Source organism: Gopherus evgoodei, chromosome 2 (assembly GCF_007399415.2).
Source record: "Gopherus evgoodei ecotype Sinaloan lineage chromosome 2, rGopEvg1_v1.p, whole genome shotgun sequence".
Lineage (NCBI taxonomy): Eukaryota > Metazoa > Chordata > Testudines > Testudinidae > Gopherus > Gopherus evgoodei.
In genome coordinates this window covers 179,345,959-179,371,711 of record NC_044323.1, presented here as the reverse complement: position 1 = coordinate 179,371,711, position 25,753 = coordinate 179,345,959, and the positions used below count along the sequence as shown (strand labels likewise).

At 41.5% G+C, this 25,753-nt stretch overlaps 1 protein-coding gene across 5 annotated transcripts in view; it reads left to right on the top strand.

Annotated features, from left to right (window-relative positions):
* The first annotated feature begins 4,312 nt into the window (after positions 1-4,312).
* Positions 4,313-25,753, top strand: part of MAK (male germ cell associated kinase) — a 52,782-nt gene continuing 31,341 nt past the window's right edge. For 2 of the 5 annotated variants that reach the window (XM_030552388.1, XM_030552392.1), the window contains exons 1-8: positions 4,313-4,411; positions 8,848-9,187; positions 13,672-13,726; positions 14,474-14,595; positions 15,631-15,710; positions 17,601-17,733; positions 17,821-17,992; positions 19,406-19,573. In XM_030552388.1, the coding sequence (XP_030408248.1) occupies positions 9,087-9,187; positions 13,672-13,726; positions 14,474-14,595; positions 15,631-15,710; positions 17,601-17,733; positions 17,821-17,992; positions 19,406-19,573 (831 nt within the window). In that variant the 5' untranslated portion in view covers positions 4,313-4,411; positions 8,848-9,086. Of the gene's footprint in view, positions 4,412-4,982; positions 5,059-8,847; positions 9,188-13,671; positions 13,727-14,473; positions 14,596-15,630; positions 15,711-17,600; positions 17,734-17,820; positions 17,993-19,405; positions 19,574-25,753 lie in introns of those variants that run through there. The other 3 variants (XM_030552389.1, XM_030552390.1, XM_030552391.1) reach the window with 3 other exon arrangements.

The following is a 25,753-nucleotide window of genomic DNA, read 5'->3' as shown; positions in this document are numbered from 1 at the left end:
ACATGCGAGTAACTCTACTCATGTGAATAGTCCCACTGTTACTTGCATTGATTTCTGTAGGCTGAGACTCCAAATTTATATGGTTTTAATCTCAGAGGAGCAGGATGGATTAAAATAAGTTACCTGTAAGGGAATATCTAAATAAGTAACTTACACCTCCAGACATTTAACAAACTGAGGCCATAATTATGCAACCTTTATGTGAACTATTACCCCACATAAAGGTCACAGGTGGAGACCCCAAGCGAAGTAACCTGGTGTTCTATGAACAGGATAAGGATTCATATATTCCTAAATGATCATTGAAATCAAACACTATCTCTCTCAGAGAGCTTGGGCAAAGTCACCCTTGATCATAGGTGCTGAAACTAGGGCTGTGGGGAGTGCTGCAGCATCCCCAGGGTTGAAGTGATTTCCATTACATACAGGATTTACAGTTTGGTTCAATGGCTCTCAGCACCTCTTCCCTTGATGATGATTTTTGGCCTTCTCCCTCCATTGCTCTGTCTGTAAAATTGAGACACTTTACCTCAACTGTGTTTTGAGGATTAATTAGTGACAGTCTGTACAGGGCTTAAGAGGTCAGTATTACTTTTTATGTTTTGTCTAACAATGTAATACAGTGTTTATTTTTTTAAAAATCAGAAAGGTCAGGTAGGAGTTATATTACAATCAGCTGTGAAATTTGATTCATTTTAGTAACAAGCATCTGTCTCCTACAGTGCTTATGTTAATTAGGGCTAACTTGTGGTGTTAAAATGACCAACTTTTTTTTTCTTTTTTTGCATCAGTATAACTTTTTAAATCTTGTTTTATCACTTGCACTTGGCATCATAAGTTCTGAGCATTTTAGAATCTATTGCAGTTCAGGCATTTTGTTTGTTTGTTTTGGATTTGAATAGTTAAACTTGTTTTTATTTGAACAAAACACAGGAGAAAAGAGTGAAAATTCTAGACAGCACTCATTTCATCTTCTAAATTATCAAGAGGGTTGACTACTTCTCCTGTCTCATGTTACAAATTTAGGTGTGAATACTGCTTGACAGGATTACATGGTGGTTCCATTTAAGTTAAAGGCATTACTGGTGTGAACAAGGCAAGCAGGATCTAGCTGTCTGGATGCAATCTTGTGAGGCAGCAAGCATCCTCATAGCCTGCTGCTTTCTACTGTGTCTTTCTAAGCACAAAGAGCAACTGTATACTTTTGACTGACAGAATTTAGATAAAGTGACATGATAGTAATTTATTTTGCATTTATACAGCATCTCTGTACAGGACAATACCTGGTCCTCCATGAGTCAGGCTCCTAACTGTGACTGCAGTAGAAATACAGTAACTAAAAGTGAAGTCTCCATATGAATGTGACTTCTGTAACATGATGCACCAATCTGTCTCAAAAATGGCAGCTCCAGCAGCAGCCTGCTGGAATTCTGAATCCCACATATAAACAGTTTCACAGCTGTGTAAATCAGTGGGAGTAGGAGCAGGCCCTATGTAAGAAAAACCAACAATATGAAGGCCTGATGCTGAACACCTGCAACTCCTATTAACTGCAGTGGGGCTTGTTTGTGCTTAGTACCTTCCACCATCAGACAGTGGAGGTTTCCCATTTGAACTCTTTCAGCAGTAGCTCCCAGACTGTACTGATATATAAAAAAGTCACCCAAGCAGGTGCATTTATACAGCAGCTCACAATACCTGATTCTCCATGAGTCAGTGGTGCTGGATAAATATTTCTCCTGAAAGAGTCCCCAGTGCAGAAAAGCACCTTAACTGCTTAAATCCATGCCTATTCAGGAAAACACTTAAGTATGTGCTTGACTTCTATGGGACTTAGCAAATGTTTTCTGGGGTTGGAGCAGGGATGAAAGTAGCCCAATGGCATACCAGTAAAAAGTGGCTGCTGGGAAAGGCCCATACATAGCCATTGTTAAAGTGCTGGGGAAGAGATGGGGGGGTGCAAACCCTGGTCACTGGTACTGTGGCCGGAGCCCAGGGCCCATTCAATTGCTGCTGGAGCCCCAAGCAACGCAGGTCAGGCAACCCAGATGGGCTGGCTGGGGGAAGCTGATCCCCCAGCCCTGCCCCTTCTGCTGAGGCCCTGTACCCATAAGCAGTTAATGTTACTTTCACCAGGGGTTGGGGTGAGAGCTCTTGTGAATTTCAGCCTGCAAGACTAAGAGAGAGAGAGAGTGAAAAGTGGGCTTCTGAGTCTTCTGCCCTGTAGCCTAAGGCAGGGGTTCTCAAACTTCGGCCATGTCTACATCTAAAATTTTGCAGCGCTGGTTGTTACAGCTGTATTAGTACAGCTGTATAGGGGCAGCGCTGCAGAGTGGCCACACTTACAGCAACCAGCGCTGCAAGTGGTGTTAGATGTGGCCACACTGCAGCGCTGTTGGGCGGCTTCAAGGGGGGTTCGGGGAACGCGAGAGCAAACCGGGAAAGGAGAGCAGCTTCGCTGCGGTTTGCTCTCGCGTTCCCCGAACCACCCTGCAAACCGCAGGGAAGGAGACCTGCTTGCTCGGGGGTTCGGGGAACGAGAGAGCAAACCGGGAAAGGAGACCAGCTTCGCCGCGGTTTGCTCTCGCGTTCCCCGAACCACCCTGCAAACCGCAGGGAAGGAGACCTGCTTGCTCGGGGAACGCGAGAGCAAACCGGGAAAGGAGACCAGCTTTGCCGCGGTTTGCTCTCGCGTTCCCGGAACCACCCTGCAAACCGCAGGGAAGGAGACCTGCTTGCTCGGGGGTTCGGGGAACGAGAGAGCAAACCGGGAAAGGAGACCAGCTTCGCCGCGGTTTGCTCTCGTGTTCCCCGAACCACCCTGCAAACCGCAGGGAAGGAGACCTGCTTGCTCGGGGAACGCGAGAGCAAACCGGGAAAGGAGACCAGCTTCGCCGCGGTTTGCTCTCGCGTTCCCGGAACCACCCTGCAAACCGCAGGGAAGGAGACCTGCTTGCTTGGGGGTTCGGGGAACGAGAGAGCAAACCGGGAAAGGAGAGCAGCTTCGCCGCGGTTTGCTCTCGCGTTCCCCAAACCACCCTGCAAACCGCAGGGAAGGAGACCTGCTTGCTCGGGGGTTCGGGGAACGCGAGAGCAAACCGGGAAAGGAGACCAGCTTCGCCGCGGTTTGCTCTCGCGTTCCCGGAACCACCCAGCAAACCTCAGGGAAGGAGACCAGCTTGCTCGGGGTTCGGGGAACGCGAGAGCAAGCCGGGGAAGGAGACCAGCTTGATTACCAGAGGCTTCCTCAGGTATGCTGGGATACCTGCTTATTCCACGGAGGTCAAGAAAAGCGCTGGTAAGTGTCTATACTTGATTACCAGCACTGGATCACCAGCGCTGGATCCTCTACACCCGAGACAAAACGGGAGTACGGCCAGCGCTGCAAACAGGGAGTTGCAGCGCTGGTGGTGCCCTGCAGATGTGTACACCTCCTAAGTTGCAGCGCTGTAACTCCCTCACCAGCGCTGCAACTTTCTGATGTAGACAAGCCCTCAATTTAATGGCAGCCCCTTTCTGACAACAAAAATTACCACACCACCCCAAGAGGGGGGACCGAATCCTGAGCCTGCTCCAGCCATGCCATGCCACCCCACCCAAGGTGTGGGCCCAAAGCCTGAGCCCCATCACCCTGGGCAGGAGGAGGCCAAAACTGAAGCCCAAGGGGCCTGTAATCTGATCCTGGCCACCCAGGGCTTCAGCCTCAGGCAGTGAAGCTCAGCATTCAGCTTTGGCCCCAGAAAATTTAAGCTAGTCCTAACAACCCCACTAAAATGGGATCCTGACCCACAGCTGGCTCTTACAGTCCCTGTACAAGGGAAAGGAAATTGTTCGCAGACGTGGGTTTTCTTCCTCCGCTAGCGCCCTCCTCGAAGGCTACTGCAGACCAGTACCACTCCCAACATCGGAAAAAAACTAGGCAGCAACCTTCCAGGTAGCAACCAGCCGCTCCGAAGAGCGGAGGACCCTCTCAGGGCTGTACTTGATTTGCAAAACAGCTGTAGCTACAGGCCGGCTGCACGCGCACACCAATCCCTGCGCGCCACCCCTCGGCTTACTGCGCTGCCTGCACACAACGTGGTGGAGACTGACGCTCCGCGCGCACTTCAGACTCGCCTCTCGCGCAAGCGCAAGCGCAGCGCACCCCCGCGGCACCCTGGCCATTGCTACCCGCAATGAGTCCGGCCTGGTCACGTGGTCAGCGCTCGCGCCCTGCCGCCACCGTGCCGGCAGGTGGGCGGGTTCTCCTCTCCTTGCCCCGCCCCTGCGCGTCCCCCGCCGTCGCCTAGGAGACGAGTCCCACCCCGGCCGGGCTGGGGGAGCTCGCGGCAGAGGCTCTGCCGGCAGTTCGAGGTCGGGATGCGCCGCGCGCCAGAGGGGGGCGGCCCCGGCACCCAGGAGCTCAGCGCTGGTGAGTGGGAAGGGGGCGATGATGCGGGGCCATGGGGTTGGGAGGATGATTGGGTGGGGGAGGGGGTAGCACGGGTGGGCAGATCACCTCCAGATTGACTTGTTTTTTGTGCCGGGGGCAGGTGGGTTGTGGGGCAAACCAGAGAAGAACTTATTCTCCCTTCCCCCCCAAATACATGTGTATGTCTGTGCCCCCGTCCCCATGGTGCAGTTTGGTTGTCGTGCTTTAAAAGAGAGGCGCTGCCTTTTGCTCACTTCCTAACGCAACTGCCTTGAATCTCTCTCCAAACAGCTGGGGCTGTTTGGCTGAAGGGAGCCCACCGCATGTCCGAGCAAGGCTTTAAATGCCTCGTTTGAAACACGCACAGTATCCCCAAAGCCAGAGAACATAAAACACTCTTCCTGAAGTTAGCCTCGCAATGAAGGCTACTGCGTGCAAATGAATGAGACTTGAGAGTTCTGTTCACTCTCTTGGCCAGGCAGCACTCAGCTAACAAAGCAGCAGCAGCAGCCTAGCATTGTCACAGCCAACTCCTGTAAAGCTAAACAGTAAAGAAGTAAATGCAAGGATACCCCCCACCGCCGCCGCATCCCTCAGGCTACAGTCCTTCCTCTCAGGCAAAACCTCTTCCATTGCCAGCTGTTCAGGTCAGTGGGAATTTGGTCTGAGTAATGACTGTAGACTCTAAAAGGAATGATAATAACTTCTGCAAACCATCCTTGTATTGTTTATCAAGGGGCCTGAGTCTCCACTTCCTTACTCTACTTCATCCCAGTAGAATTACTCTTGATTTAGAGTATGTGAGAGGAGAATTGGGTCATGTTCTAATTCTGCTCAGATAGGACACACTGGGAGGCCAATGACTGTCTCCCATTGACTTCCAAAAGAGTAGGCCCAAACCCTGATAATGTTATGGTATGTATTAATGAGAAGAATCTGATTTTTATCTGTGAGAACTAAGATAAAACTTCTGTGGAAATCTTGAGTTTCACATCTTGAATGAATGTGACCTCATTTTCAAAATGAGCATGCGGCTTAATTCTAAAGGGGGAAAATGTATATTATCCTGACAGCCAACAATATAAAAATGAAACTCTTTAAAAAGTAAATTAATCTCTTTTTTATGATATGTATACAAACAAATATTTACTATGGGCCAGAGTGTGAATCGTTTACTTATGTTGGTAAGGAGTTACTCTCATGAGTACTGCAATAGATTAAGGCTGTCAGAATTGAGTCCTAAATGCTCTATACTGTTCCCTTATGAGTTTGAATAAAGAGTTCACAATCTAGCTCAAGAAATGAATCCACGTATCTTAGAACTTGGTTACTATCTGTTTTAATCATGTTGTATTCTAAATACTCAGATGTCTTTAAGGGACATAGTCTGTTTTTTTAAATTTGTTTTATGTTTGTTTTTAAAAGTATTGCTACTATTTTATTAATAAAGCATTTGTAACAGAACAGGATCATTTAGGGCCTAATCCTGCCAGCTTTACTCATCTTGGTAGTGTCTTGCGCCATGAATAGTCTCATTGAGTTCAATAATCAGTGTAAATAGGGTTGGCAAAATTGGGCTCTAAGTGTTTTATTATTCTGCATGGAGGCTCCTGAGTGGATTGGATTTTCTAGTTTGTATTTTAGGGTTTGTAATATATTTTAGGGTTTCAGTAGCTTGTCTTTTCTTTCATGCAATGTTGACTCTGTTCCTTGGAAATACATTATAAATGTGCTTCAGGGACTTTGGTGATTTGCTGTTTACCCATTGCATATTTTAAAATTACAAATAGACATTTTAAAATCAGTGATGACATTACTGACTGTTGTTATTGCTGAAATAAAATAATAAAATGGTAATGCTACAAATATGAAAATATACTTTCAAAACTGCTCAGATTCTGCAAGTGTAGGCAGACTATTAGGGTCTTCCAAGCTATTGCAGTTTGTCCTCCATTTGTCCTCTGTTTTAATCCTTCCTTAATCTTATGTGAAGAGATTATTGGCAGTGTGTCACTATGAATAAGAAACAATCTGTTGTTTACAATAGACTTTCTTCTTTCAACTAAGTAATCACAGGTGATGCTCCCGAATGTGATGGCATATTTATTTCACAGAGTGGTATAAGATTCTGGACATTAGGTTGTGTAGAAGAATATATGGGCCTTATTCTGCTCCACTAACAGCAAAACTCCCATTGACTTCAAAGGGATCAGGACAGAAGCCTCTGTTGCTATTAGTGGCCTGATCCTGCATTTCTTATACTCCCCAATCTCTTGTTTTGGTTCCATAGGGAAGTCAGGATTGGGCTCTAAACTTGCAAAGATAGACATGTGCACAAGGGAAAGAATTAATTCTGCTACTTTAGCATGTATAGCATTTATTTTTGTTTAGTACACATCTGATTTAGTAACAGTAATTTAAAATGTTGGAGATCAATTTAATGGAGATTACTTGTGTCTCTGTTTTCCCTTTGCAGAAAGGAAAGCCCAATAGAGAGCACATCAGTTGGGTATATATTATGTGAAATATGAATCGATGTGTACAAATGTCTGTACTGGAATGTTGTGGTTATTATGGAAATCAATATAGCATTTTTATTGCAATTCTAAATTAAGTGTGCACATCCAATAAGAGCAACAGTTTTGTATCATGTGCTGAGCACCCTCACTCAACCTTACTCTGATGTCAGTTTAGGGTTAGAGCGCTCAGCATCTTGTAGGATCAAATCCTAGATTATCTATATTTGATAAGTGTATTGTGCATAAGAGACTTCAAAATTACAACAATTTGTTCACATATTAAAAATGCAGTTTATACTTCATAGCACAGTAATGGCTGAAGTGTCATTATTACATCTGAATATGAAAGGGATGGGATGATTGGCATCATTTGACTTCAGCTTCATGCACCTGGCAGTGTGGGCTGAATGAATGAATGACGGTGTGCCAGTAAGGCCACATCCAGACTACCCGCCGTATCGGCGGGTTAAAATCGATTGCTCGGGGATCGATATATCGCATCTAATATAGACGCGATATAGCGATCCCTGAGCGCGTTTATATCGATTCCGGAACTCCATCAACCCCAACGGAGTTCCGGAATTGACACGGAGAGCCGCGAACATCGATCCCACGCGGTGTGGATGGGTGAGTAATCCGATCTTAGATATTCGACTTCAGCTATGTTATTCACGTAGCTGAAGTTGCATATCTAAGATCGATTTCCCCTCCCTAGTGTGGACCAGCCCTAAGAGTACCCTCATGGTAAACAGGACAGTCAATTTTAAAACAAAACCAAAACATTTTATTTGAATTGTTTTTTACTTAGCTATTTACTTAGCTAAGATTACCAAAACAGATCGATATTAGAGAAAAATATTTGTCTTGGAGTTTGTTTACTTTTGACATTTGACTGCATTTTGTGTATAGTCAGTTTCACTGTTGCCCTTCCTTGTCAGATAAGGCCTGGTCATACAAACACATATGCATGTAAGTAACAATCCTCCTGCAAGAGTCCCAGTATCCTCATGTGTATGAGTTTGCAGGATTTGGGCCTTATCTGACAACGCAGAGAAAATAGTGAAACTGTTTGGGTCTTAGTTAGGAAACAGAACCTTCTACCTGCATGGAGCCTAATTGAAATTGGGGCTTTATTTTCCCATCCTTGACTCGCTACAAGGGAGAAGAAACTTTATTTGAAAAGAGATGGACCATAAACAGCTGAGTGAAAGTTTTCATTTAAACCCTTTTTAGCCAAAAAATGCAGACCCAGGACAACTGCAACATTTCATGAATTCATATAGATTTTGGCAAATTGTTTAGATTGAAACAAAATGTTTGGTTTTTTACAGGCTGGGTATAAAATACTTGAACTGTCAGTGGGCCAGAGAGAGAGTGGGAATGACTCTCTCGCCCAGTGCCTAGGACACTTACCTGCATAGGCACCAACTCCAGCCCCAGAGCACCCACTGGGAAAAATTAGTGGGTGCGCCGCACCCACCGGCAGCCAAGCTTCTCGCCTCCTTCACCCCTCCACAGCATGCCACGTCCCTGCTCCTTCCCCTCCCTCCAAGCGCTTCCCATCCCCATCGCCTAACAGCTGTTTGGTATTTTCAGATGATATACCAGATTCTGGATTCCCCTACCAATATTCATGGTGGGGGGGTATTATTTAGAGCTGTGTAAATAACTGATTTTTTTTGTTCACTTGCAGTTCTGAACAAAATTGAAAACATTATATAAATATCAGGATCATTTAACAGTAGATAGACTTGTGTATGAGATTTTTCAAAGCTGACTAAGTGACTTGGCCACCAAATCCTATTAAAATTAATCACATTCTATATTTGTTATATATTAATATGTGTGTGTATGTGTATATAGAATACATTAATGTTAAAATTCATCATTCCCCCCCCCCCCTTTTTTTTTGTGAAGGATATATGTAAGAATGGCTGCGTTGTTCCTTTCCTTGTTACTTTATTTCTGGATCTCAAAGTGGCTATAATCCTGAAGAAGAAGACCAAATGTCTTAATAAATTATGGCAAACAATCCACTGATATAACATCATTCTGGAAAAACAAAAATTTTGTTGAAAAAAATTGGATGTAGAAGTCCTCCAATAAAAGGAGATATTTAAAGTTTTCAAGGCTTTCAGCAATCCAGGTCTTACAAAATGAACCGTTACACAACCATGAAACAACTTGGCGACGGCACCTATGGCAGTGTGCTCATGGGAAAGAGCAATGAGTCAGGAGAGCTTGTGGCTATCAAAAGGTACGTGATATTGAATAAATGTGCTCTGAAATAGTAAAGATTGTAACTCTTTTATAATATGCTATTTATAGGCAAGAAAATAATTAAGATAATTTTTTCAAATAAACTAAGATCTTAAAAAACAAAGATTGTGTGTTCTTTTAGATGTCTGATTTGATGACTTCAGACCACATTCTCAACTGGTGTAAAACGTGATTCCATGGAAGTCAATTGAGTTACACCAGCCAAGGATATGGCCTCTGAACAAAACCAGAATGTGTTTTAAAAATCAATCAGTGTTTGTTTTTTCTTCTCCTGGAGTAACTTTAGAAGAAAGTAATATAAGTGTGATTTTTTTTTTCACCCAATAGAAGTCAAAGGGCAGAATTTGGCCTACAGTTGATAATTTAGGAAAAGCCGCTGGATCAGTAGTCATACTTGTTATAATTATACCATAATGCCCAGAACAGGGCCGGCTCCAGGCCCCAGCGCGCCAAGGGTGAGCTTGGGGCAGCATGCCGTGGGGGGCGCTCTGCTGGTTGCCGGGAGGGCGGCAGGCAGCTCCGGTGGATCTCCCGCAGGCATGCCTGCGGAGGGTACGCTGGTCCCGCAGCTCCGGTGGACCTCCCGCAGGTGTGCCTGCAGATGCTCCACCGGAGCCATGAGACCAGCGGATCCTCCGCAGGGACGCCTGCGGGAGGTCCACCAGAGCTGCGGGACCAGCGAGCAGCAGAGTGCCCCCCGCGGCGTGCTGCTGTGCTTGGGGCGGCGAAATGGCTAGAGCCGGCCCTGGCCCTGAATATCATCGTAACTAATTTCTTGCATATGGTGTATGTCAGAAATGTAAGGGTGACTGCAATATACTTTTTGGTACTCTGAGATACTTTAAAGTGACCACCAAATTCTTCTCAAGTTTACATATTGAATTCCCATGATAGCTACGTTCCTCTGGGAAAAACTGAACTGTTTACTTCAAGAGTGGGTCTTGAGAGAGGTGTGGGTGAAAGAACTTTCTTGATAGCTGACCCGTGACTGTGAAACTCGGGGCCAGAAGAGATTGGAATAGCCACAAGCCTCCAGATTCAAATGGAAAATATGCTGCTTACACATGGTCTTCCAACAATAAGGATTAACTACTTTAAAAACAGATATATTACCTCTTAACTGGCAGATGGAGAGAAAGATCCTTACATGCATGCTTTAGCATTTGTAAATTAAGTTACTGTAATGATGAGCAATATATAACTACCTAGTTAAGTAAGTAAATAAGCCAGATGACAGTTCGTCTTAAAACCTTTAGCTCCTGGACACCCCTAAATCCTTAAATTCTTATGATGAGGTTCAGGTCCTATCCATTCTGTTTTGTGCAGAAGGGCATAAAATAGATCTACAAAAGCAACCTGACTGTGACCCAGATATGATCCCATATAGAGCTTTTGGGGCAAATTATTCCTGTCAGGGGCGGGGAGTTTTGTTTCTAACTTCTGTGATTGACCAACTGTGCAAGATGTAAGGCAATTAGTTCAGGGAGCATATGAGAACAGTTATTGTTCCCACTGACCCTAGGCTCTACCCCAGCATGACTCCTCCATGGGTTTCAGCTGCTGAGGAATACCCTAGACCCTGTTGCAACACTTGTGTCCTGACTGACTACTACTTTGCCCAAATACATGTTAAAAAGAAATTACCTTACTCTTGTCAGATAACCTTAGTCCCAGATTTGGACCTTAGCGTCCAAAATATGGGGGTTAGCATGAAACCCTCCAAGCTTAGTTACCAGCTTGGACCTGATAATGCTGCCACCACCCAAAAAATTAGAGTGTGTTGGGGCACTCTGGTCCCCCCGAAAACCTTCCCTGGGGACCCCAAGACCCAAATCCCTCGAGTCTCACAACAAAGGGAAATAAACCTTTTCCCTTCTCCCCCCTCCAGGTGCTCCTGGAGAGATACACAGACACAAGCTCTGTGAATCTAAACAGAGGGACTCCCCCCCTCCCCGTTCCCCAGTCCTGGAGAACAGAATTACCTCCCTCTTCACCCAGAGGGAATGCAAAGTCAGGCAAATAAATCTAACACACACAGATCTCCCTCTGACTTCTTCCTCCCACCAATTCCCTGGTGAGTACAGACTCAATTTCCCTGAAGTTTCCCAGTAAAGAAAACTCCAACAGGTCTTAAAAGAAAGCTTTATATAAGAAAGAAAGAAAAATACATACAAATGGTCTCTCTGTATTAAGGTGACAAATACAGGGTGAATTGCTTAAAAGAATATTGAATAAACAGCCTTATTCAAAAAGAATACAATCCAAAGCACTCCAGCAACTATATTCATGTAAATACAAAAGAAACATATAAATTCTATCTGATCTTTTCGTACTTACAACTGGAAACAGAAGATTAGAAAACAGAAATCACTTCTCAAAGCTGAGAGAAAAGCAGGCAGACAGACAAAAGACTCAGACACAACTTTTTTCCTCCACCCAGAGTTGAAAAAATCCGGTTTCCTGATTGGTCCTCTGGTCAGGTGCTTCAGGTGAAAGAGACATTAACCCTTAGCTATCTGTTTATGACAGGCCCATTATAGAACAAGAAGTCTCTTTGTTCCTAAGAGTTTAAATTTGTTGTGCAAGAATGAGGTCTGACTCCATTAAATTTAATTTTGCTTTTACTACATGTACTTTAGAAATGGTAGAACAGATGCATTTCATGTCTGATTAGATGCTGTAGTAGATTACTGCAAGCAATATATTCCTGCCTGTTTGCTTTGCCACACAATCCACTCTAACATAGCTGCTTGTCATCGAGGAATCTAAATAATAAATGTAATGTTAAGGTTTTCTTGGATCTTCTGACAGGTTAAAGATGAACACCAAAGCAATTCTGTTTCTAAAGGAAGAAACACATTGTGGGCCCATGAGAGCAGGTGTCTTTCCTAACCTGCTTTAATACAACCCTCATACTGTAGAGTTACAAGTCTCTTCCCTCCTGCCCTTGGAATTTGGCTTTGTTTTCAAAGGCTTGGTAACTGGACGCAAGCAAACAATATGCATTTTGATATGGCTAAATGTAAAGGTATACATCTAAGAACAAAGAATATAGGCTGTACCAATAGGATGGGAGACTCTTTCCTCGGAAGCAGTGTCTGAAAAAAAATTGGGGGATGTGATGGATAATCAGCTGAACATGAGTTTCTGGTGTGCTACTGTGTCCAAAAGAGCTAATGTGATCCTTAGATGCATAAACAGGGGAATCTCGAGTAGGAGTAGGAAGGTTATTTTACCTCTGTATTTGGCTCTGGTGTGCCTGCTGCTGGAATACTGTTTCCATTTCTGGTATCTGCAGTTCAAGAAGGTTGTTGATAAATTAGAGTGGGCTCAAAGAAGAGCCATGAAAATGTTGAAAGGATTAGAAAACATGACATAGTGATTGAGCTCTTTAGATCTGTCTGTTTAGCTTAACAAAGAGAAGATTTGAGTGACTTGATTACAGTCTATAAGAACCTACATGGGGAACAAATATTTAGTAATAGACTCTCTGCAGCCTAGCAAAGGAAGGTATAACACGATCCAGTGGTTGGAAGTTGAAGCTAGATAAATTCAGACTGGAAGTAAGGCATACATTTTTAACAGTGAGAGTAATTAACCATTGGATCAGTTTATCTAGGGTTGTGGTGGATTCTCCATCACTGGCAATTTTTATATCAAGATTGGATGTGTTTCTAAAAGATCTGTCCCAGGAATTATTTTGAGGAAGTTCTAAAGCCTGTGTTAAAGGGGATCAGACTAGATGATTGCAATGATCCCTTCAGGCCTTAGAATCTGTGAATACGTTAGTGAGCATTTGACTTCAGGAAGAGCAAAACAAAGCCTGATATTTGGATTCTAGTAGGACTTGGTTGTACGTAACATTCAGCAACCTGAGTCAGGCTCCCAGATCCCAGCAGGCTTGTACTCAGGCAGCTAGCCCATGCTGAAGTCAGTATCACCATGTCTGCACACCACTATTGTTATCTACGCTAGCTAGATTGTTGCTAGCGTGGGTATGGCTACCATGCTACAATAGCACTTTCACTTGCAGTGTAAACATACCCTAAGTGACCTCCCCTACTTCAGATTCCCAGGCCCATGTCTTATCCACTGGGTCATGCTGACTCCCAGACTTAAGGACATAGTTCAAATTACATAGGTGGGGTGAAATGCTTGCTGATATTTATAGAACTCCTGGGGATACCTTGGTCTATGTGGCTGGCTAGCTACCGTTTAAAAACTCTGCGTAGTGGTTAAATATTATACATTATGTTTAATTGTGGCAAACCTAAAAAAATGCAATTCAACTAGATTTAATAATTTTATTAATATTTACCAAAGTATGTTTGAAACATTGAAAAAAGAATTTGATTGTTCTGCTGCTGAAAAGTGACACATTCCTGATCTTTCTTGGTTCTAAGAATATTTTGTATGTATTATTCATTTAGAATAAACTGTATTTTCTGGATTTTATTTCAGAATGAAAAAAAAGTTCTATTCTTGGGATGAATGTATGAATTTGAGAGAAGTCAAGGTAAAACTGAGAGCATAGTGTTTTTTCATGTATACTGAATGTTGTGTCTTTATCTTCTTGTTTAAATTTACACCTTGGTTAGCCTTAAATATGAAACCAGATTATTAAGGAGCTAGAGGGAAAGCTTACTCTCCTACCTGATGTTTTGTTTTTGAAGTTTTTACATCCAACAGAGTGTAACATAACATTTTAAATTAAACATTATATGAAGCAGTGTAGTGAACTGATTAATGGTGGAGCTGAAAAATTCTGTATCTTGTGATTTGTGATATTTATGTGATCTGGAAAGCTCTTCTATAGACTGTTTTCATCCAAGTCATATTCATTTGTCTTGCATGCAAATAAATTTGGGTTGTGGTCATGATTTTGATAACAACCTTAAAATATCCATTTACTGTAAGTTTTCTGTTGATTGGCATTGTCTTTTTTACATGCAAATTATAGATAAATGAGTTCCTGGTTGAAAAATATTGGATTTTTGCATGAAAATAGTTTCACTTGCACAAACTTGATACTCATTGAAAATTTGGCCCTGAAGGTTTATTCTTTCATAAACGTAACACTGATGTGGAGGAATGCAAATAGGTATTCAGAAGAAGTACAGAAAAATAGACAAGAGACACTGCATTTGTCCAAGAACTATTTCTCATGTAGAAATAACAAAACTTTCGGCATTGCTCTATTTTAGCTCTGTTGGATAACCAAAATTACTGTCATAAGTTGAATACACATGTTCCTGTATTGCAGTCTCTTAAGAAACTGAATCACGCCAATGTGATAAAACTGAAAGAAGTTATCAGAGAAAATGACCACCTTTATTTTGTGTTTGAGTATATGAAGGAAAATCTCTATCAGTTAATGAAGGACAGGTATGTTTCATTTGTAAAATGTACAGTAGAATCTGGTGTTTGCAATTTTTTCAATGAGTTCCATTGATATCTTGAGCAATGTGTTAAAATTTCTGTTTTGAGACCCATTCCATACTTAGTAGATTCAAATTAATAAAAGCTGAGGTCAATGGAAGTTATGCCTATGTATCTGAGGACAGAATTATGAATTGTTCAGCTTCTGGTATAGCTGGAATAACAGAACTAGATAAGAATTCTGATATAATCACATGCCGTGGGTGTATAGTAGCCATGCAGGAATTTGTGAAAGCAATTTTCTTAATCTCTTTTACTGTATGAAGGACAAAATGTAGGCAATCTGCAGCCCATCAGGGTAATCCACTGGTAGGCCATGAGACAGTTTGTTTACATTAATCATCTGCAGACACAGCCGCCCGCAGTTCTCAGTGGCCGCAGTTCGCTGTTCCCGGCCAATGGGAACTGTGGGAAGTGGCGTGGGCCGCAGGAACACGCTGGCTACTGCTTCCCGCAGCTCCCATTGGCTGGGAACAGCAAACTGTGGCCACTGGGAGCTCGGGCAGCCGTGCCTGCGGATGGTCAATATAAACAAACTGTCCTGCGGCCCGCCAGTGGATTACCCTGATGGGCCATGTGCAGCCTGCAGGTTGCCCACCACTAGACTGATATTTCACCAACTGTCTAGATTGTTCGGTTTGGCTTGTGGAGGGTCGGGGCAGTGGGGAGTGGTTGTAGGTACGCAGGAGAGAAAGAGAGAGAAGACCAACATGTTTGAATACAGACTTGGAACTTGATCTTTCTGTCCTTTTGCAGATGAAATACCCTTTGCGATCAGAGAGAGTTTTACTTGAGTATGGAACTCCATATTAAGCCCTTGATTGTTAATATAAACATTTTGCTTTATTCTTTCACCCTTGAGGTTCAGTTACGTCGTAGTATATTGTGTAAAATGCTGAAAATGTTCATTACAAGGAAAAAAATCTCTATAAAAATTGCTTGAAATAGTTAAATATTTTGTATAAATTTGTTTCTTTGCAGAAACAAGTTGTTCCCTGAGTCAGTCATCAGAAATATTATGTATCAAATATTACAAGGGCTAGCTTTTATCCATAAGCACGGTAGGTTTCTTTGTAGAATCTAACTGCAGCCCTCTTTTGAGAAAGAAGATAATGCACAGTAATCATAGAAAAAACTTTATGGGTGGGGTTATAGGTTAAACAGATCAAGTTATAGTATTGCAGAAAGTATGTGACTGCCATATGTAGTCTCAAAAATGTGCTATCTTCAACAAGCCATCTGGATTTTTAAATTGTATTTGGTTCTTCTGTAATCAGAGGCTCTCTTTTCTGAAAGCATCAATAATTATTATTTAGAGACCGTTTCGTACATTTCAGCCATAGATCAAAGATGATTTTGATTCTGAAGAAAGTTGCATGCTGTGCTATACAGTGCATTTCTTATTTTTCTCAAGAGGGTATGTTTGGGGACAGTTGATACTTTGCAGATTGCAGTTTCATCTCTTTTAAGATATCAAAATAAAGTAGTGCAATATGTAGAAAAAATGTTGAAATTATTTGATCACTAAAATACAAACTGAACATGTCTATTGCATGAAATCTTGCAGGTATGAGCAGCCCCAGCTCACTGAAGAAGTTGTGGGTACACTGCATCTTTCAGAACTTACACAAATTTAGCAAAATATTCCACTTAATTTATTCTGGTGTGCAAAGCATCTTTTAAACTGCTTTCTGATATACTAGTATCAAGTCCCTTTATATTAAAAGTATCATCCTACTCTCCTGTTCATTTTATCTTTATACTTTTTTTCCTTCCCTCATCACTTTCTCTGTACTTTCTCTTTTGCCTTCATAATTAGAATTGAATCCTTGTGATTTTAGATTTTCAGTACAAAGTTAGTACGAATTATGCCTCTGGCATTTAGGGCAGTGATGAAGCTCCTCCACGCCTGTCTTTTTTTCTGGCACATCTTTCAGTGGTTCCCCAGCTGTGTCCCAGGTTTTTCAGCTCGGCTTCCACAGCTCTTTGCCATGCTGTTTTCGGGCGGCCTCGTTTTCGCTTGCCTTCAGGTATCCATCTTAGTACTGTTCTGGTGATGGACTCAGTTTCTATCCGAAGCACATGGCCAGTCCATCTCCAGTGTCTCCTGATAATGATGGTACTCATATATCTTCTTGGCTGAACATAGAAAACCAATAAATTCAGTAAATACTGAACTGCATTATTGCTTAGTGGGGTCAACAGATAGATAGATAGATTTGTAGAAAGTAACAACATATTTGAATTAAACAGCAAGGATGATTAGACCATGTAGAGGAAGAAACTATGCTATACACAGCCTAATTTTAAAACACAGATACCTAAATACAATTTGCAAATCCTGTATTTGGATGCTCAAATTAGAATTTAGGTGCACGAAACAGACCTTTGTATGTGTAACTGCTGATATGAACATCTAAAATCAGAATTTGGATGTCCTGTTAAAAGCCAATTTTTGGAAGCTGGTCCCAGAATGATAAATAAAACTAACTACTACAAGAAATGTTAACTGAAGAATTATGTCAGAGATTCTTGTTTGTTTATATATAAGAGGAAGAAACAAAAAAGTGCTCTGTTTCTAAAACTGATTTCAGTTATTTAAAATTATTAAACAAAACAAACTTCCATTAACTACCATTGCATTGATAGCCAAACTGTCACAGTACAAAATGAAACAGCCATTTCCTGAAAGCTGCTGCATGTTTTCATTTTAAGTTTAGAGTTTTAAAACCAGGTAGTTTGTGCTTCTTAATTTACCAATAAATCCCAATTAAATTATAGGAAAACGGTTTCTTTCCTTTATAATATAACATACATTTGTTGAAAGTGTGTGAATGAAAGAAAAGTTTATGGTCTCCAGAGAATCCCAGAGTGAATTTTGTATGGCTAAATCAAAGCTGGTTGCTGAACAAGTGATGGCATAATTTGTCTTTTTCTGTATATACTCACAGGTTTTTTCCATCGGGATATGAAGCCGGAAAACCTTCTCTGTATGGGTCCAAAGCTTGTGAAAATAGCTGATTTCGGATTGGCTAGAGAACTAAGATCTCAACCACCGTACACAGATTATGTTTCCACCAGATGGTAAGTGATTTATGCAGTAAACGTATGACCTTAACTTACCCTTGCTTTGTACCTCCACTTCAGAATTTGGCCCATTATGTCTTATAGGTACCGTGCTCCTGAAGTTTTGTTGAGATCTTCTGTTTATAGCTCTCCTATTGATATATGGGCTGTTGGTAGCATAATGGCTGAACTGTACACGCTGAGACCTCTTTTCCCAGGGACAAGTGAAGTAGATGAAATCTTCAAAATTTGCCAAGTATTAGGGACTCCAAAGAAGGTAAGACCTATTGTAGATTTATAGTAGTATACATTAATGAGAATAAAATGAATAAATCATATGGAGTGCTATCTTGCCTTTAGTGGGTGCATATAAACTACTGACATAGTAATTGCTTGTGCAAACACTTGATGCTTTCTAAATTTTACTTTTGTTTTTATTGACATATAGAATAATATTCCTGTTTTGTGTATTAACACCCTTTATATGATGTGTGATTTTTATATCCACTTAATCCACATCATGATGAAAGCCAGATAAATGAAAGATTATTTTTAAAAAAAGGGGTTGCACCTGTGGCTTTAAGGATATTTGCATTAAAATATTCTTTTCATTGTAATATTGCCAAATTATTATTCTGGAAATTATTATGATGTCTTAATTAGAGAATTGTGCTTCTAAAGTGAGGAAACAATGGAACACATAAGCTGTTCAGATAAAGCGCTTCTGTTTTCATGTAAATATTGTTAGCAATAGCATAAGGGGAGGAAAAATGTACACAATCTGCTGGGTGTTAGAATTACTTTATTTTAGGCACCATATGCTATTTAAGGGCCAAGTTTTGATAAATTTAGGCTGAGTAGTGCTTACAAAAATATGCACGTGTGCTTGCATTTGCACACACACAGAAATTGCTTGCACAAGTAGATATCCGAGCAGGCTAATATTTGGGTATGCAAACATTTATTTTCTGCCGGTGCAAATTAGGTTTTGTTCTTTTTAAAACAAAAATCGTAAATGCTTGATTCTGCAATGAGATACAAAAGTACTACATAGATTATTATTTGTAGTACACGCTAAATGTGTGTGCCACTTTACACAACACATAGAAAGACTGTCTCCACCCCAAGGAGCATACTGTTCAATTTGGACACAATAGTTCAAATGGAAGGAGGTGTGGAGATACAACAGCAAAGAGACTTCATGAAAGAAGGTTTGAAGGAGGAGGTGAATGATGCTTGGTGCATGGGAAACGAGACTAGGGGATGACATGAAAGAAGGTGACAGGAGCAAACAGTGGTATGAAGGGAAGGTACATAGGAGTCAAGGACCTGTAGGATTAATCAAGAGAAGAGAGATGTAAGCAGGGGTGGAAGGTAAAAATGAGAAGCCTGAACTTAATGCTGAAGGTGAGAGGAAGCCAGTGAAGGGATTTCAGGAAGCATTGGGGTAAGATGGTTGAAGTGGCAGCAGAAGAAGACAGCTTTATCCTGCAGAATTTTTAATAGACTGAATAGATGCAGGTATGCCAAGGCATTATGGATTCTCTCCACAAGATTAATGATTCCAGCTTCCACCACTTGGGCTGTGCACCTCCCTCCTCAGCATGTAGGTTCTAGAATTCTGTTTTAATTGGATCCAAAATGATGTAATGTGTTAACTTTCTGCCATCTTGTTTTCACTTTTTAACAGAGTGACTGGCCAGAAGGGTACCAGCTTGCATCTGCCATGAATTTCCGCTTCCCACAATGTATCCCTATGCACCTCAAAACTCTCATTCCAAATGCCAGCAATGAGGCAATACAGCTTATGACTGATATGCTAAACTGGGATCCAAAGAAACGACCTACAGCAAGTCAGGTAAGACTGTCTAAGTGTTGGATTTATTAGAAGGCTAATAATTTATATAGTGCTTTAGATTAAAATGTTACACATACTAGCAAAATGACCATCATAGCACTGTAGGAAAGTAAAAGTCAGCTTCCTATTTTGTAAATGTGGGTGGAAATAAGACAGAAGAGAAGCCCAAATATTCAAAGTTGAGTGGTTCAACTAATATCAAACTGTGAGTTCTGTTCTCTCTGTAATTTGATCTTATTGATGCTGTCAGCACAGGTCCATATCAGAGACTCAGTCTCTGTCACATATGACTTGAATAAATACAGTCAGCAAGTGAAACTGTGAACTAATCAATGTGGTCTAATGGACAGAGCACTGATCTGGGATTTGGAGGAGCTGGGTTGTTTTCCCACACACACCTGCTGTGTGACCTTAAGCAAATTACATCTCTGTTCTTCATTTTCTCCATTTATAAAAGGGATAGTGATAAAACCTTCTCTTGTGAAGTATTTTGAGATCCATGGGTGAAAAGTGCTATATAGGAACTAAATATCTTTATCTGTAGATCTGAGGTGAACCTTACTAAGCAATCAGGGACAAATTTTGTAGGGGCTTCAACATACCACATCTTTTTCCATAAGAGTTAATTAAAACCCCAAATATGTGTACTGCCAAGTACCAAAGGTGTCTAAATTGGATACCTTTTTGTGGGTAGCTAAAGTTAATGTAAGTACACTTATAGGATGTAAAAGAGGATTACAGTAGCGAATGCAACAGAAAAAGGGAATATTGCAGGACAAGATGAAAATCCAACTAATCACATGTGGATATAATGCAGGTGACTCAAATGTGACTAAATCTGATGGTACAAAATAAATCAACCACCTCTCTCCGCTTTAAAAAAAGAACTAGTGTTACACAAATCACCTCTAGCACTGTAGACATCACACACAGAATGCCACACAGCCATTCTGTAAAAAGGAACTGGGTTTAGCCTAAATTGCACTGTCAAAGAGTGAGCTGTGCAGTGCATAAAGGAGACTTTAGTGTGTGCTCATGGAAACAGGTGTCCTGGAGTTGGTGTGCAATAGTCCATATGGTATTGTGATATAGTGCTAAATGTTATAATGTTGGAGCCCTGTAGAAATGTACTTATCACACATGCACTCTTTCTCCCTCTCTGTTTTCTTCACCCACACCTACTGTTTGTGTCCTTACTCGTGCAGGGCACAGCCAAGACATTCATTCTGTCTCTGCCCATTTGAAGCATAATACATCACAATGCTCTGTCCTTCTAATGGGAAGAACTGCTCTGGGGCAGCAGGTGGGATAAGGGTGCCATACTGTTGTTACCAGAAGTGAGTGTTGCAAATTCCTCCTTGAGCTGCAGGGAGTGGCCTAGCTTTCCCATCACCTCAGAGTTCTGGAATGTGGCTGACTCCACCTCCTCCCCTAACCCTGACTATTCTGCTGCTGGCCTGGTGCCTTGGCTACTACTCCCCACCACTGGGCTGGAGCCACCCTGGAGGGGTAAAGGGCAGTGGGGGGAACAGGGCTGATGGTATGAGGGTGATGTTGAGGGGTTAGTAGGGCATCATTATTAGAATGAACGTGCCATTTCTTCTGAGTTTCTCTTCTGCTAGGGAGCCTGTTCCCCAGAGCTCCTCTTTCTCATCAAATACATTCTGGATTTAGTAGTAACATTTTAGATATACACAGTGCTTCTCATCCTGGGTGAGCTCAAAATATTTTACTACTTGCATACATATTGCCCTGTTCAAATGCAGCCTCCTCTGGGGTGGAAGGCAGCAAGCTGGTGCCCAGAGCAATGCAAAAAGGAAAAAAGTAGGAGAGGCAATGTGACATACCAGAGTACAATCCAGACTAATGAGCAGCTGTTTCACCCCTGCCCTGCAACGTTGGGTGCCTTTACAATGCCTTGCTGAAGTAGCTCCCACCTGGACTGCTCACAAACAGCCTTGCAGCATGCAAGCCACACCCTGAGAGTGTGAGTGTGTGTAACTGCAGTCTGCAAGTCACACTTGAATTATGCTCTGGCTCTCATCAGCTTTGGTTATACTGCACGGTGACCCCAACACACCCCCTGTCTTAGATTTTCCCCCAGAAATGTATATCTAATACCATACAGCCCTCTCCTGGACAGTAAAAATTGAATCAAGTCTTATTTATTTAAGAGAATAATATGCTCACAATTTGTCACTCCAAATAGAGGTACCCAGACACTTCAATTTAAACATACAAGTACTAAGGTATAAAAGTGAGAAATGGTTACAAGAAAAAAAGATAAGACATTTACTAATAACTTAACAGACAATATCCGATTCAAGCAAAGTTTCTCACCACATGCTTTCAGCGGTCTTACTGACCAAACTCTTTAGGTCAGTGCCCCTCCTCCAGAGTCCAGTGAATTCTTTCTTTATCTCCTCATGTGCAGTGAATGCAATGGACAGGGAGATAGAGAGGGGCGCCTTGGGATGTTTATCCCTCCTTTTTATAGTTTCAGTCCCCTATTTGAAAAACATTTCCAGCTGGGAACTAGAAGACAAAGAGTTGACGTGCAAGGATGCTCCCTGCTGGCTTTTTCTTACCCAGTTTTGATCATTCTTTGTTTCCCTCATTGCTTGATGACTCTGTTTACTGCTTAAGTGCAAATTAAGGCAAACATTCATCCTTTGTTTAAGATAGACTTGTTTGCTAACTTCTGCTTGGGCAGGGCATTATAGAGGGAAATCTTATAACTTTACATATAATGTTGCCACAGATATTTTACCAGCACAATACTGACCAGCAAATTATGAGTTTTCAAATGATCCCTTACAAGGCATATCTTGTACAAAGATTATTACAATAGTGTGTAGGATGTGAATATGGGGGTATATTCTATCATGGGGGGGAATTTTGGTTTATGACATTGGTCTTTATTTCTTGGAAAGTGTGATAGAGTTCCTTAATGTCCATGGAGAGCAGATAGACCCTCACTCAAAATATCCCATGTAATAAGTACATTGAGTTCAACTTGGATGGAAAAATGGCTGAACTAACCTGATGAGAAATTTAAAGTTGTGTTTTCAGGGAATCTTGATATTTGGAGAAGTAGATTATAAACAATATCAGTTAAATGTTTCTGTAATTGTGCAGATCTTGTTTTCCTTAAATGTTGTTGTAATTCACAATTGAAAATTGTTTGGTTCTATGTAGTGTAGTGCCAGAAGCTGCTTCATGGGGCAGGTTTTGTATACATTACAACTTTTACTAAAAATCCATGATGGTACTTAGAATGTTCATTGCATATCTGCAAAGCGCTGCAGTTTTGATTTTGTATTTTAGTGCTTGTGATCAAGCTGTCTCAGGGTATGCATGTCACTGTGACATCAGATCATAGGCCAGATAAGACCAGCAGTTTGTAACTCTCAAAAGTAGGCCTAGGGAACCCAAACTTTTCTGCCAATGCAAATATTTGAGATTGACTTTACCCTGGAGGAAAAAAAATGCAAAGTTGACAACAGGCATTTGATCAGCTTTGACTTTCAAAATTTCAGGGATCTAATCATATGAAAATCAGGCAGCAATGCAGACTACCACAGTTTAGTTTTAAAATTAAACTGGTGGCTAGTACAGAACTGAATTCAATACCCTATGTTTCAATAGTTTGAAAGAAATTGGTTACACTTATAAAATTGTTGATCTGCTATATTTTAAATAGATCTTTAGTCCTCTGTTTTAGACAGTTTCACTTTAGAATATTAAATGAAGTGATGCTCTTATCTGTTAATTGAGCAAGCTTAAACCCATGTGGACATGATGTATAGCCCTAAAGTCTTGAATTGTAATTGACTATTGATGTACAGTATGCACAGAGTTTGTTCTGGATTCTGAGTTTCCCTTGTACCATTCAGTAACATCACAAGTATCAAACAATAGGGGACAAATTCACTCTTAGTTGTATCTTATGGACTTGCCTGGGGCTGAGATCATCAAAGATGATTTTGGTTCTGTGTTTTTCAGTATTACAGGTGGTCTTAAAGAAAATCCTAGATCCAGGTGTTTTGGAATCAGGACCCAAATCCAGATCTGTTGACCCAAACTGAAATTTTTCACATCTTGTGTCCTGGCCCTTTAAAATTCTTCCTATCCTTCAAGAGATTTCTTGTTCATTAAAGTGGATGCCATGGAACAACATTAAAAACTTCCTTTCCTGTAGGACAGGAGGACATTTACGTGGTCAGGATGGTGTATTTCTTTCATGCAGTATGTTGTATGCAAACTGTATTTTCTCATGCAAAGTGAGTGATCTAATCACTTGAATTGCATTGACAGATTCACATTCTAGTTTATGCATATGCAAAGGCTAAGGGCCAGATTCTGGCAGCCTTGTCCATAAAGCTCAATCCAACTCCCACTGAAGTGAATGGAAGTCTTTTCATTGACCTTAATGAAAGTGGATCAAGCACATAATGCATAGTAGTTTACCCTGAGAAGTCTCTTTAACTTTAATGAGACGGCTCTGGGAATAAAATACTACTAATTAGGAGTAAGGGAGGCAAAATCTGGCCCTAACACACACAATATTTCAGCACATTTTTACAGGTCCCTTAATGCTGATCCTTATTTCAGCAACCATTCAGTTTCAGAACTTTTGGTATATGGCTGCTATAGTATTTACATTAATTGGAAACCCATTTTTAAAAAAAAAGACACTTCGATTTCCTCATAGGAAGAGTGAAGGAGTAGATGGGGGAGAGAAATTTATAAGTGATTTGAACTGGAGCATGCTGTTGCTGTTTAGCTCTTTTTACTACCCCAGCATGAAACAGTTTATTCTTAGGTGTCTTTCTTAGGCAAAGTAACTTGATTTGCCTACATCAGAAAATGAAGATAGACATGCTTTAAAAAGTTAAATGCGCACACACAAAAATAAGATGCTAATGAAACCCTTCCAAAGCCACATAATCTGAAGAGAAAAGATGTCACTCCTACTCTTTCAGTGGCTCACTTTAAAACCCACTTAAGAATCCTTCTGCTGAGAAAAACCTGGTTAAAACTTAAATGCTGCCTTTGAAGAGGAGTTGATTAAAATTAATCCTGCTAGTCACCCAAGTCCAAGCCTGCCTGACCCCCTGGGGCTGAGTTTAGGCAGTTAGCCTGAGCCACCGCCCATGCCAATGTCCACATTGCTATTTTTAGCATACACAGATCTGTCTCCCAGTGCTGGGAATCACATCTCGCAGTGGCAGTGTAGACATACTCTAAGGCTCAGACAATGACAATACCTCCTGGATTTCAGGTGTCAGAACAATGCTTTGGACTGCTCTGGGAAACTACACCTTTGGAGCATATGGTATTGCTGTGCTGTGCACCCAGCAGAGGACATGATTGTTCATTTTGCTTTTTTCCATGGCATCCTCAAGAGCAAGAAAATAGGTGCTGTCATTTACAGATGAACATCATGAGAGTACAGCAAGCACAGCACTCTGGATGTACGCCACAGTAGACTACATAAAACAAAACAAGCGACCTGCAGATGTGAACATGCATAGAGCAAACTGAAAATACAGGAGAAACTTTGCTCATTAGTATATACCAATTAAAGAACAAAGACTCACTCACTCAAAGTAGCAGCCATGATGCATGTGTGTAAGGCATCTATATGAGATAGTTCCCATATACATCAATAACTGTAGCCTACCTAACCGAAGTAAGAGGAGAACCTCGTTCAGAAATATCCCCCTTGGGGATGTTCCTGATTAGTACTGTTAACCTAGGAAACAATGTAAACTGAACATTGCAATAGAGAATCCACATGTGTGCTGGGATGGCAAGACTCTTAACTTACAAGGAATGTCCTCTATCCATTATCTGTAAGCTATCTATCTATCCATCCATTCATCTTTTTTTATGTATTGCTAGGCTGCGTGTTCGCATAATTTACAAGCACCAGATTGTAATCACATTCCCCCTCAAAACACATTCTGCAATACCTGCCAGTCATGTTTTTGCATGCCACCCCAATACCACACAGTCTTATTTTACCCCTTCCTCACCCCAGAATCGAATATCAAGGGTACACCATTCCATGTGTTCCACTTACACGTGTGAGTTCATTTTGCATCCATCTTGCACCTGTACTGTAGAATTTGTTAACAAGCTTGACACCTGCTTACATCTCTGGTGAAGAAGTTA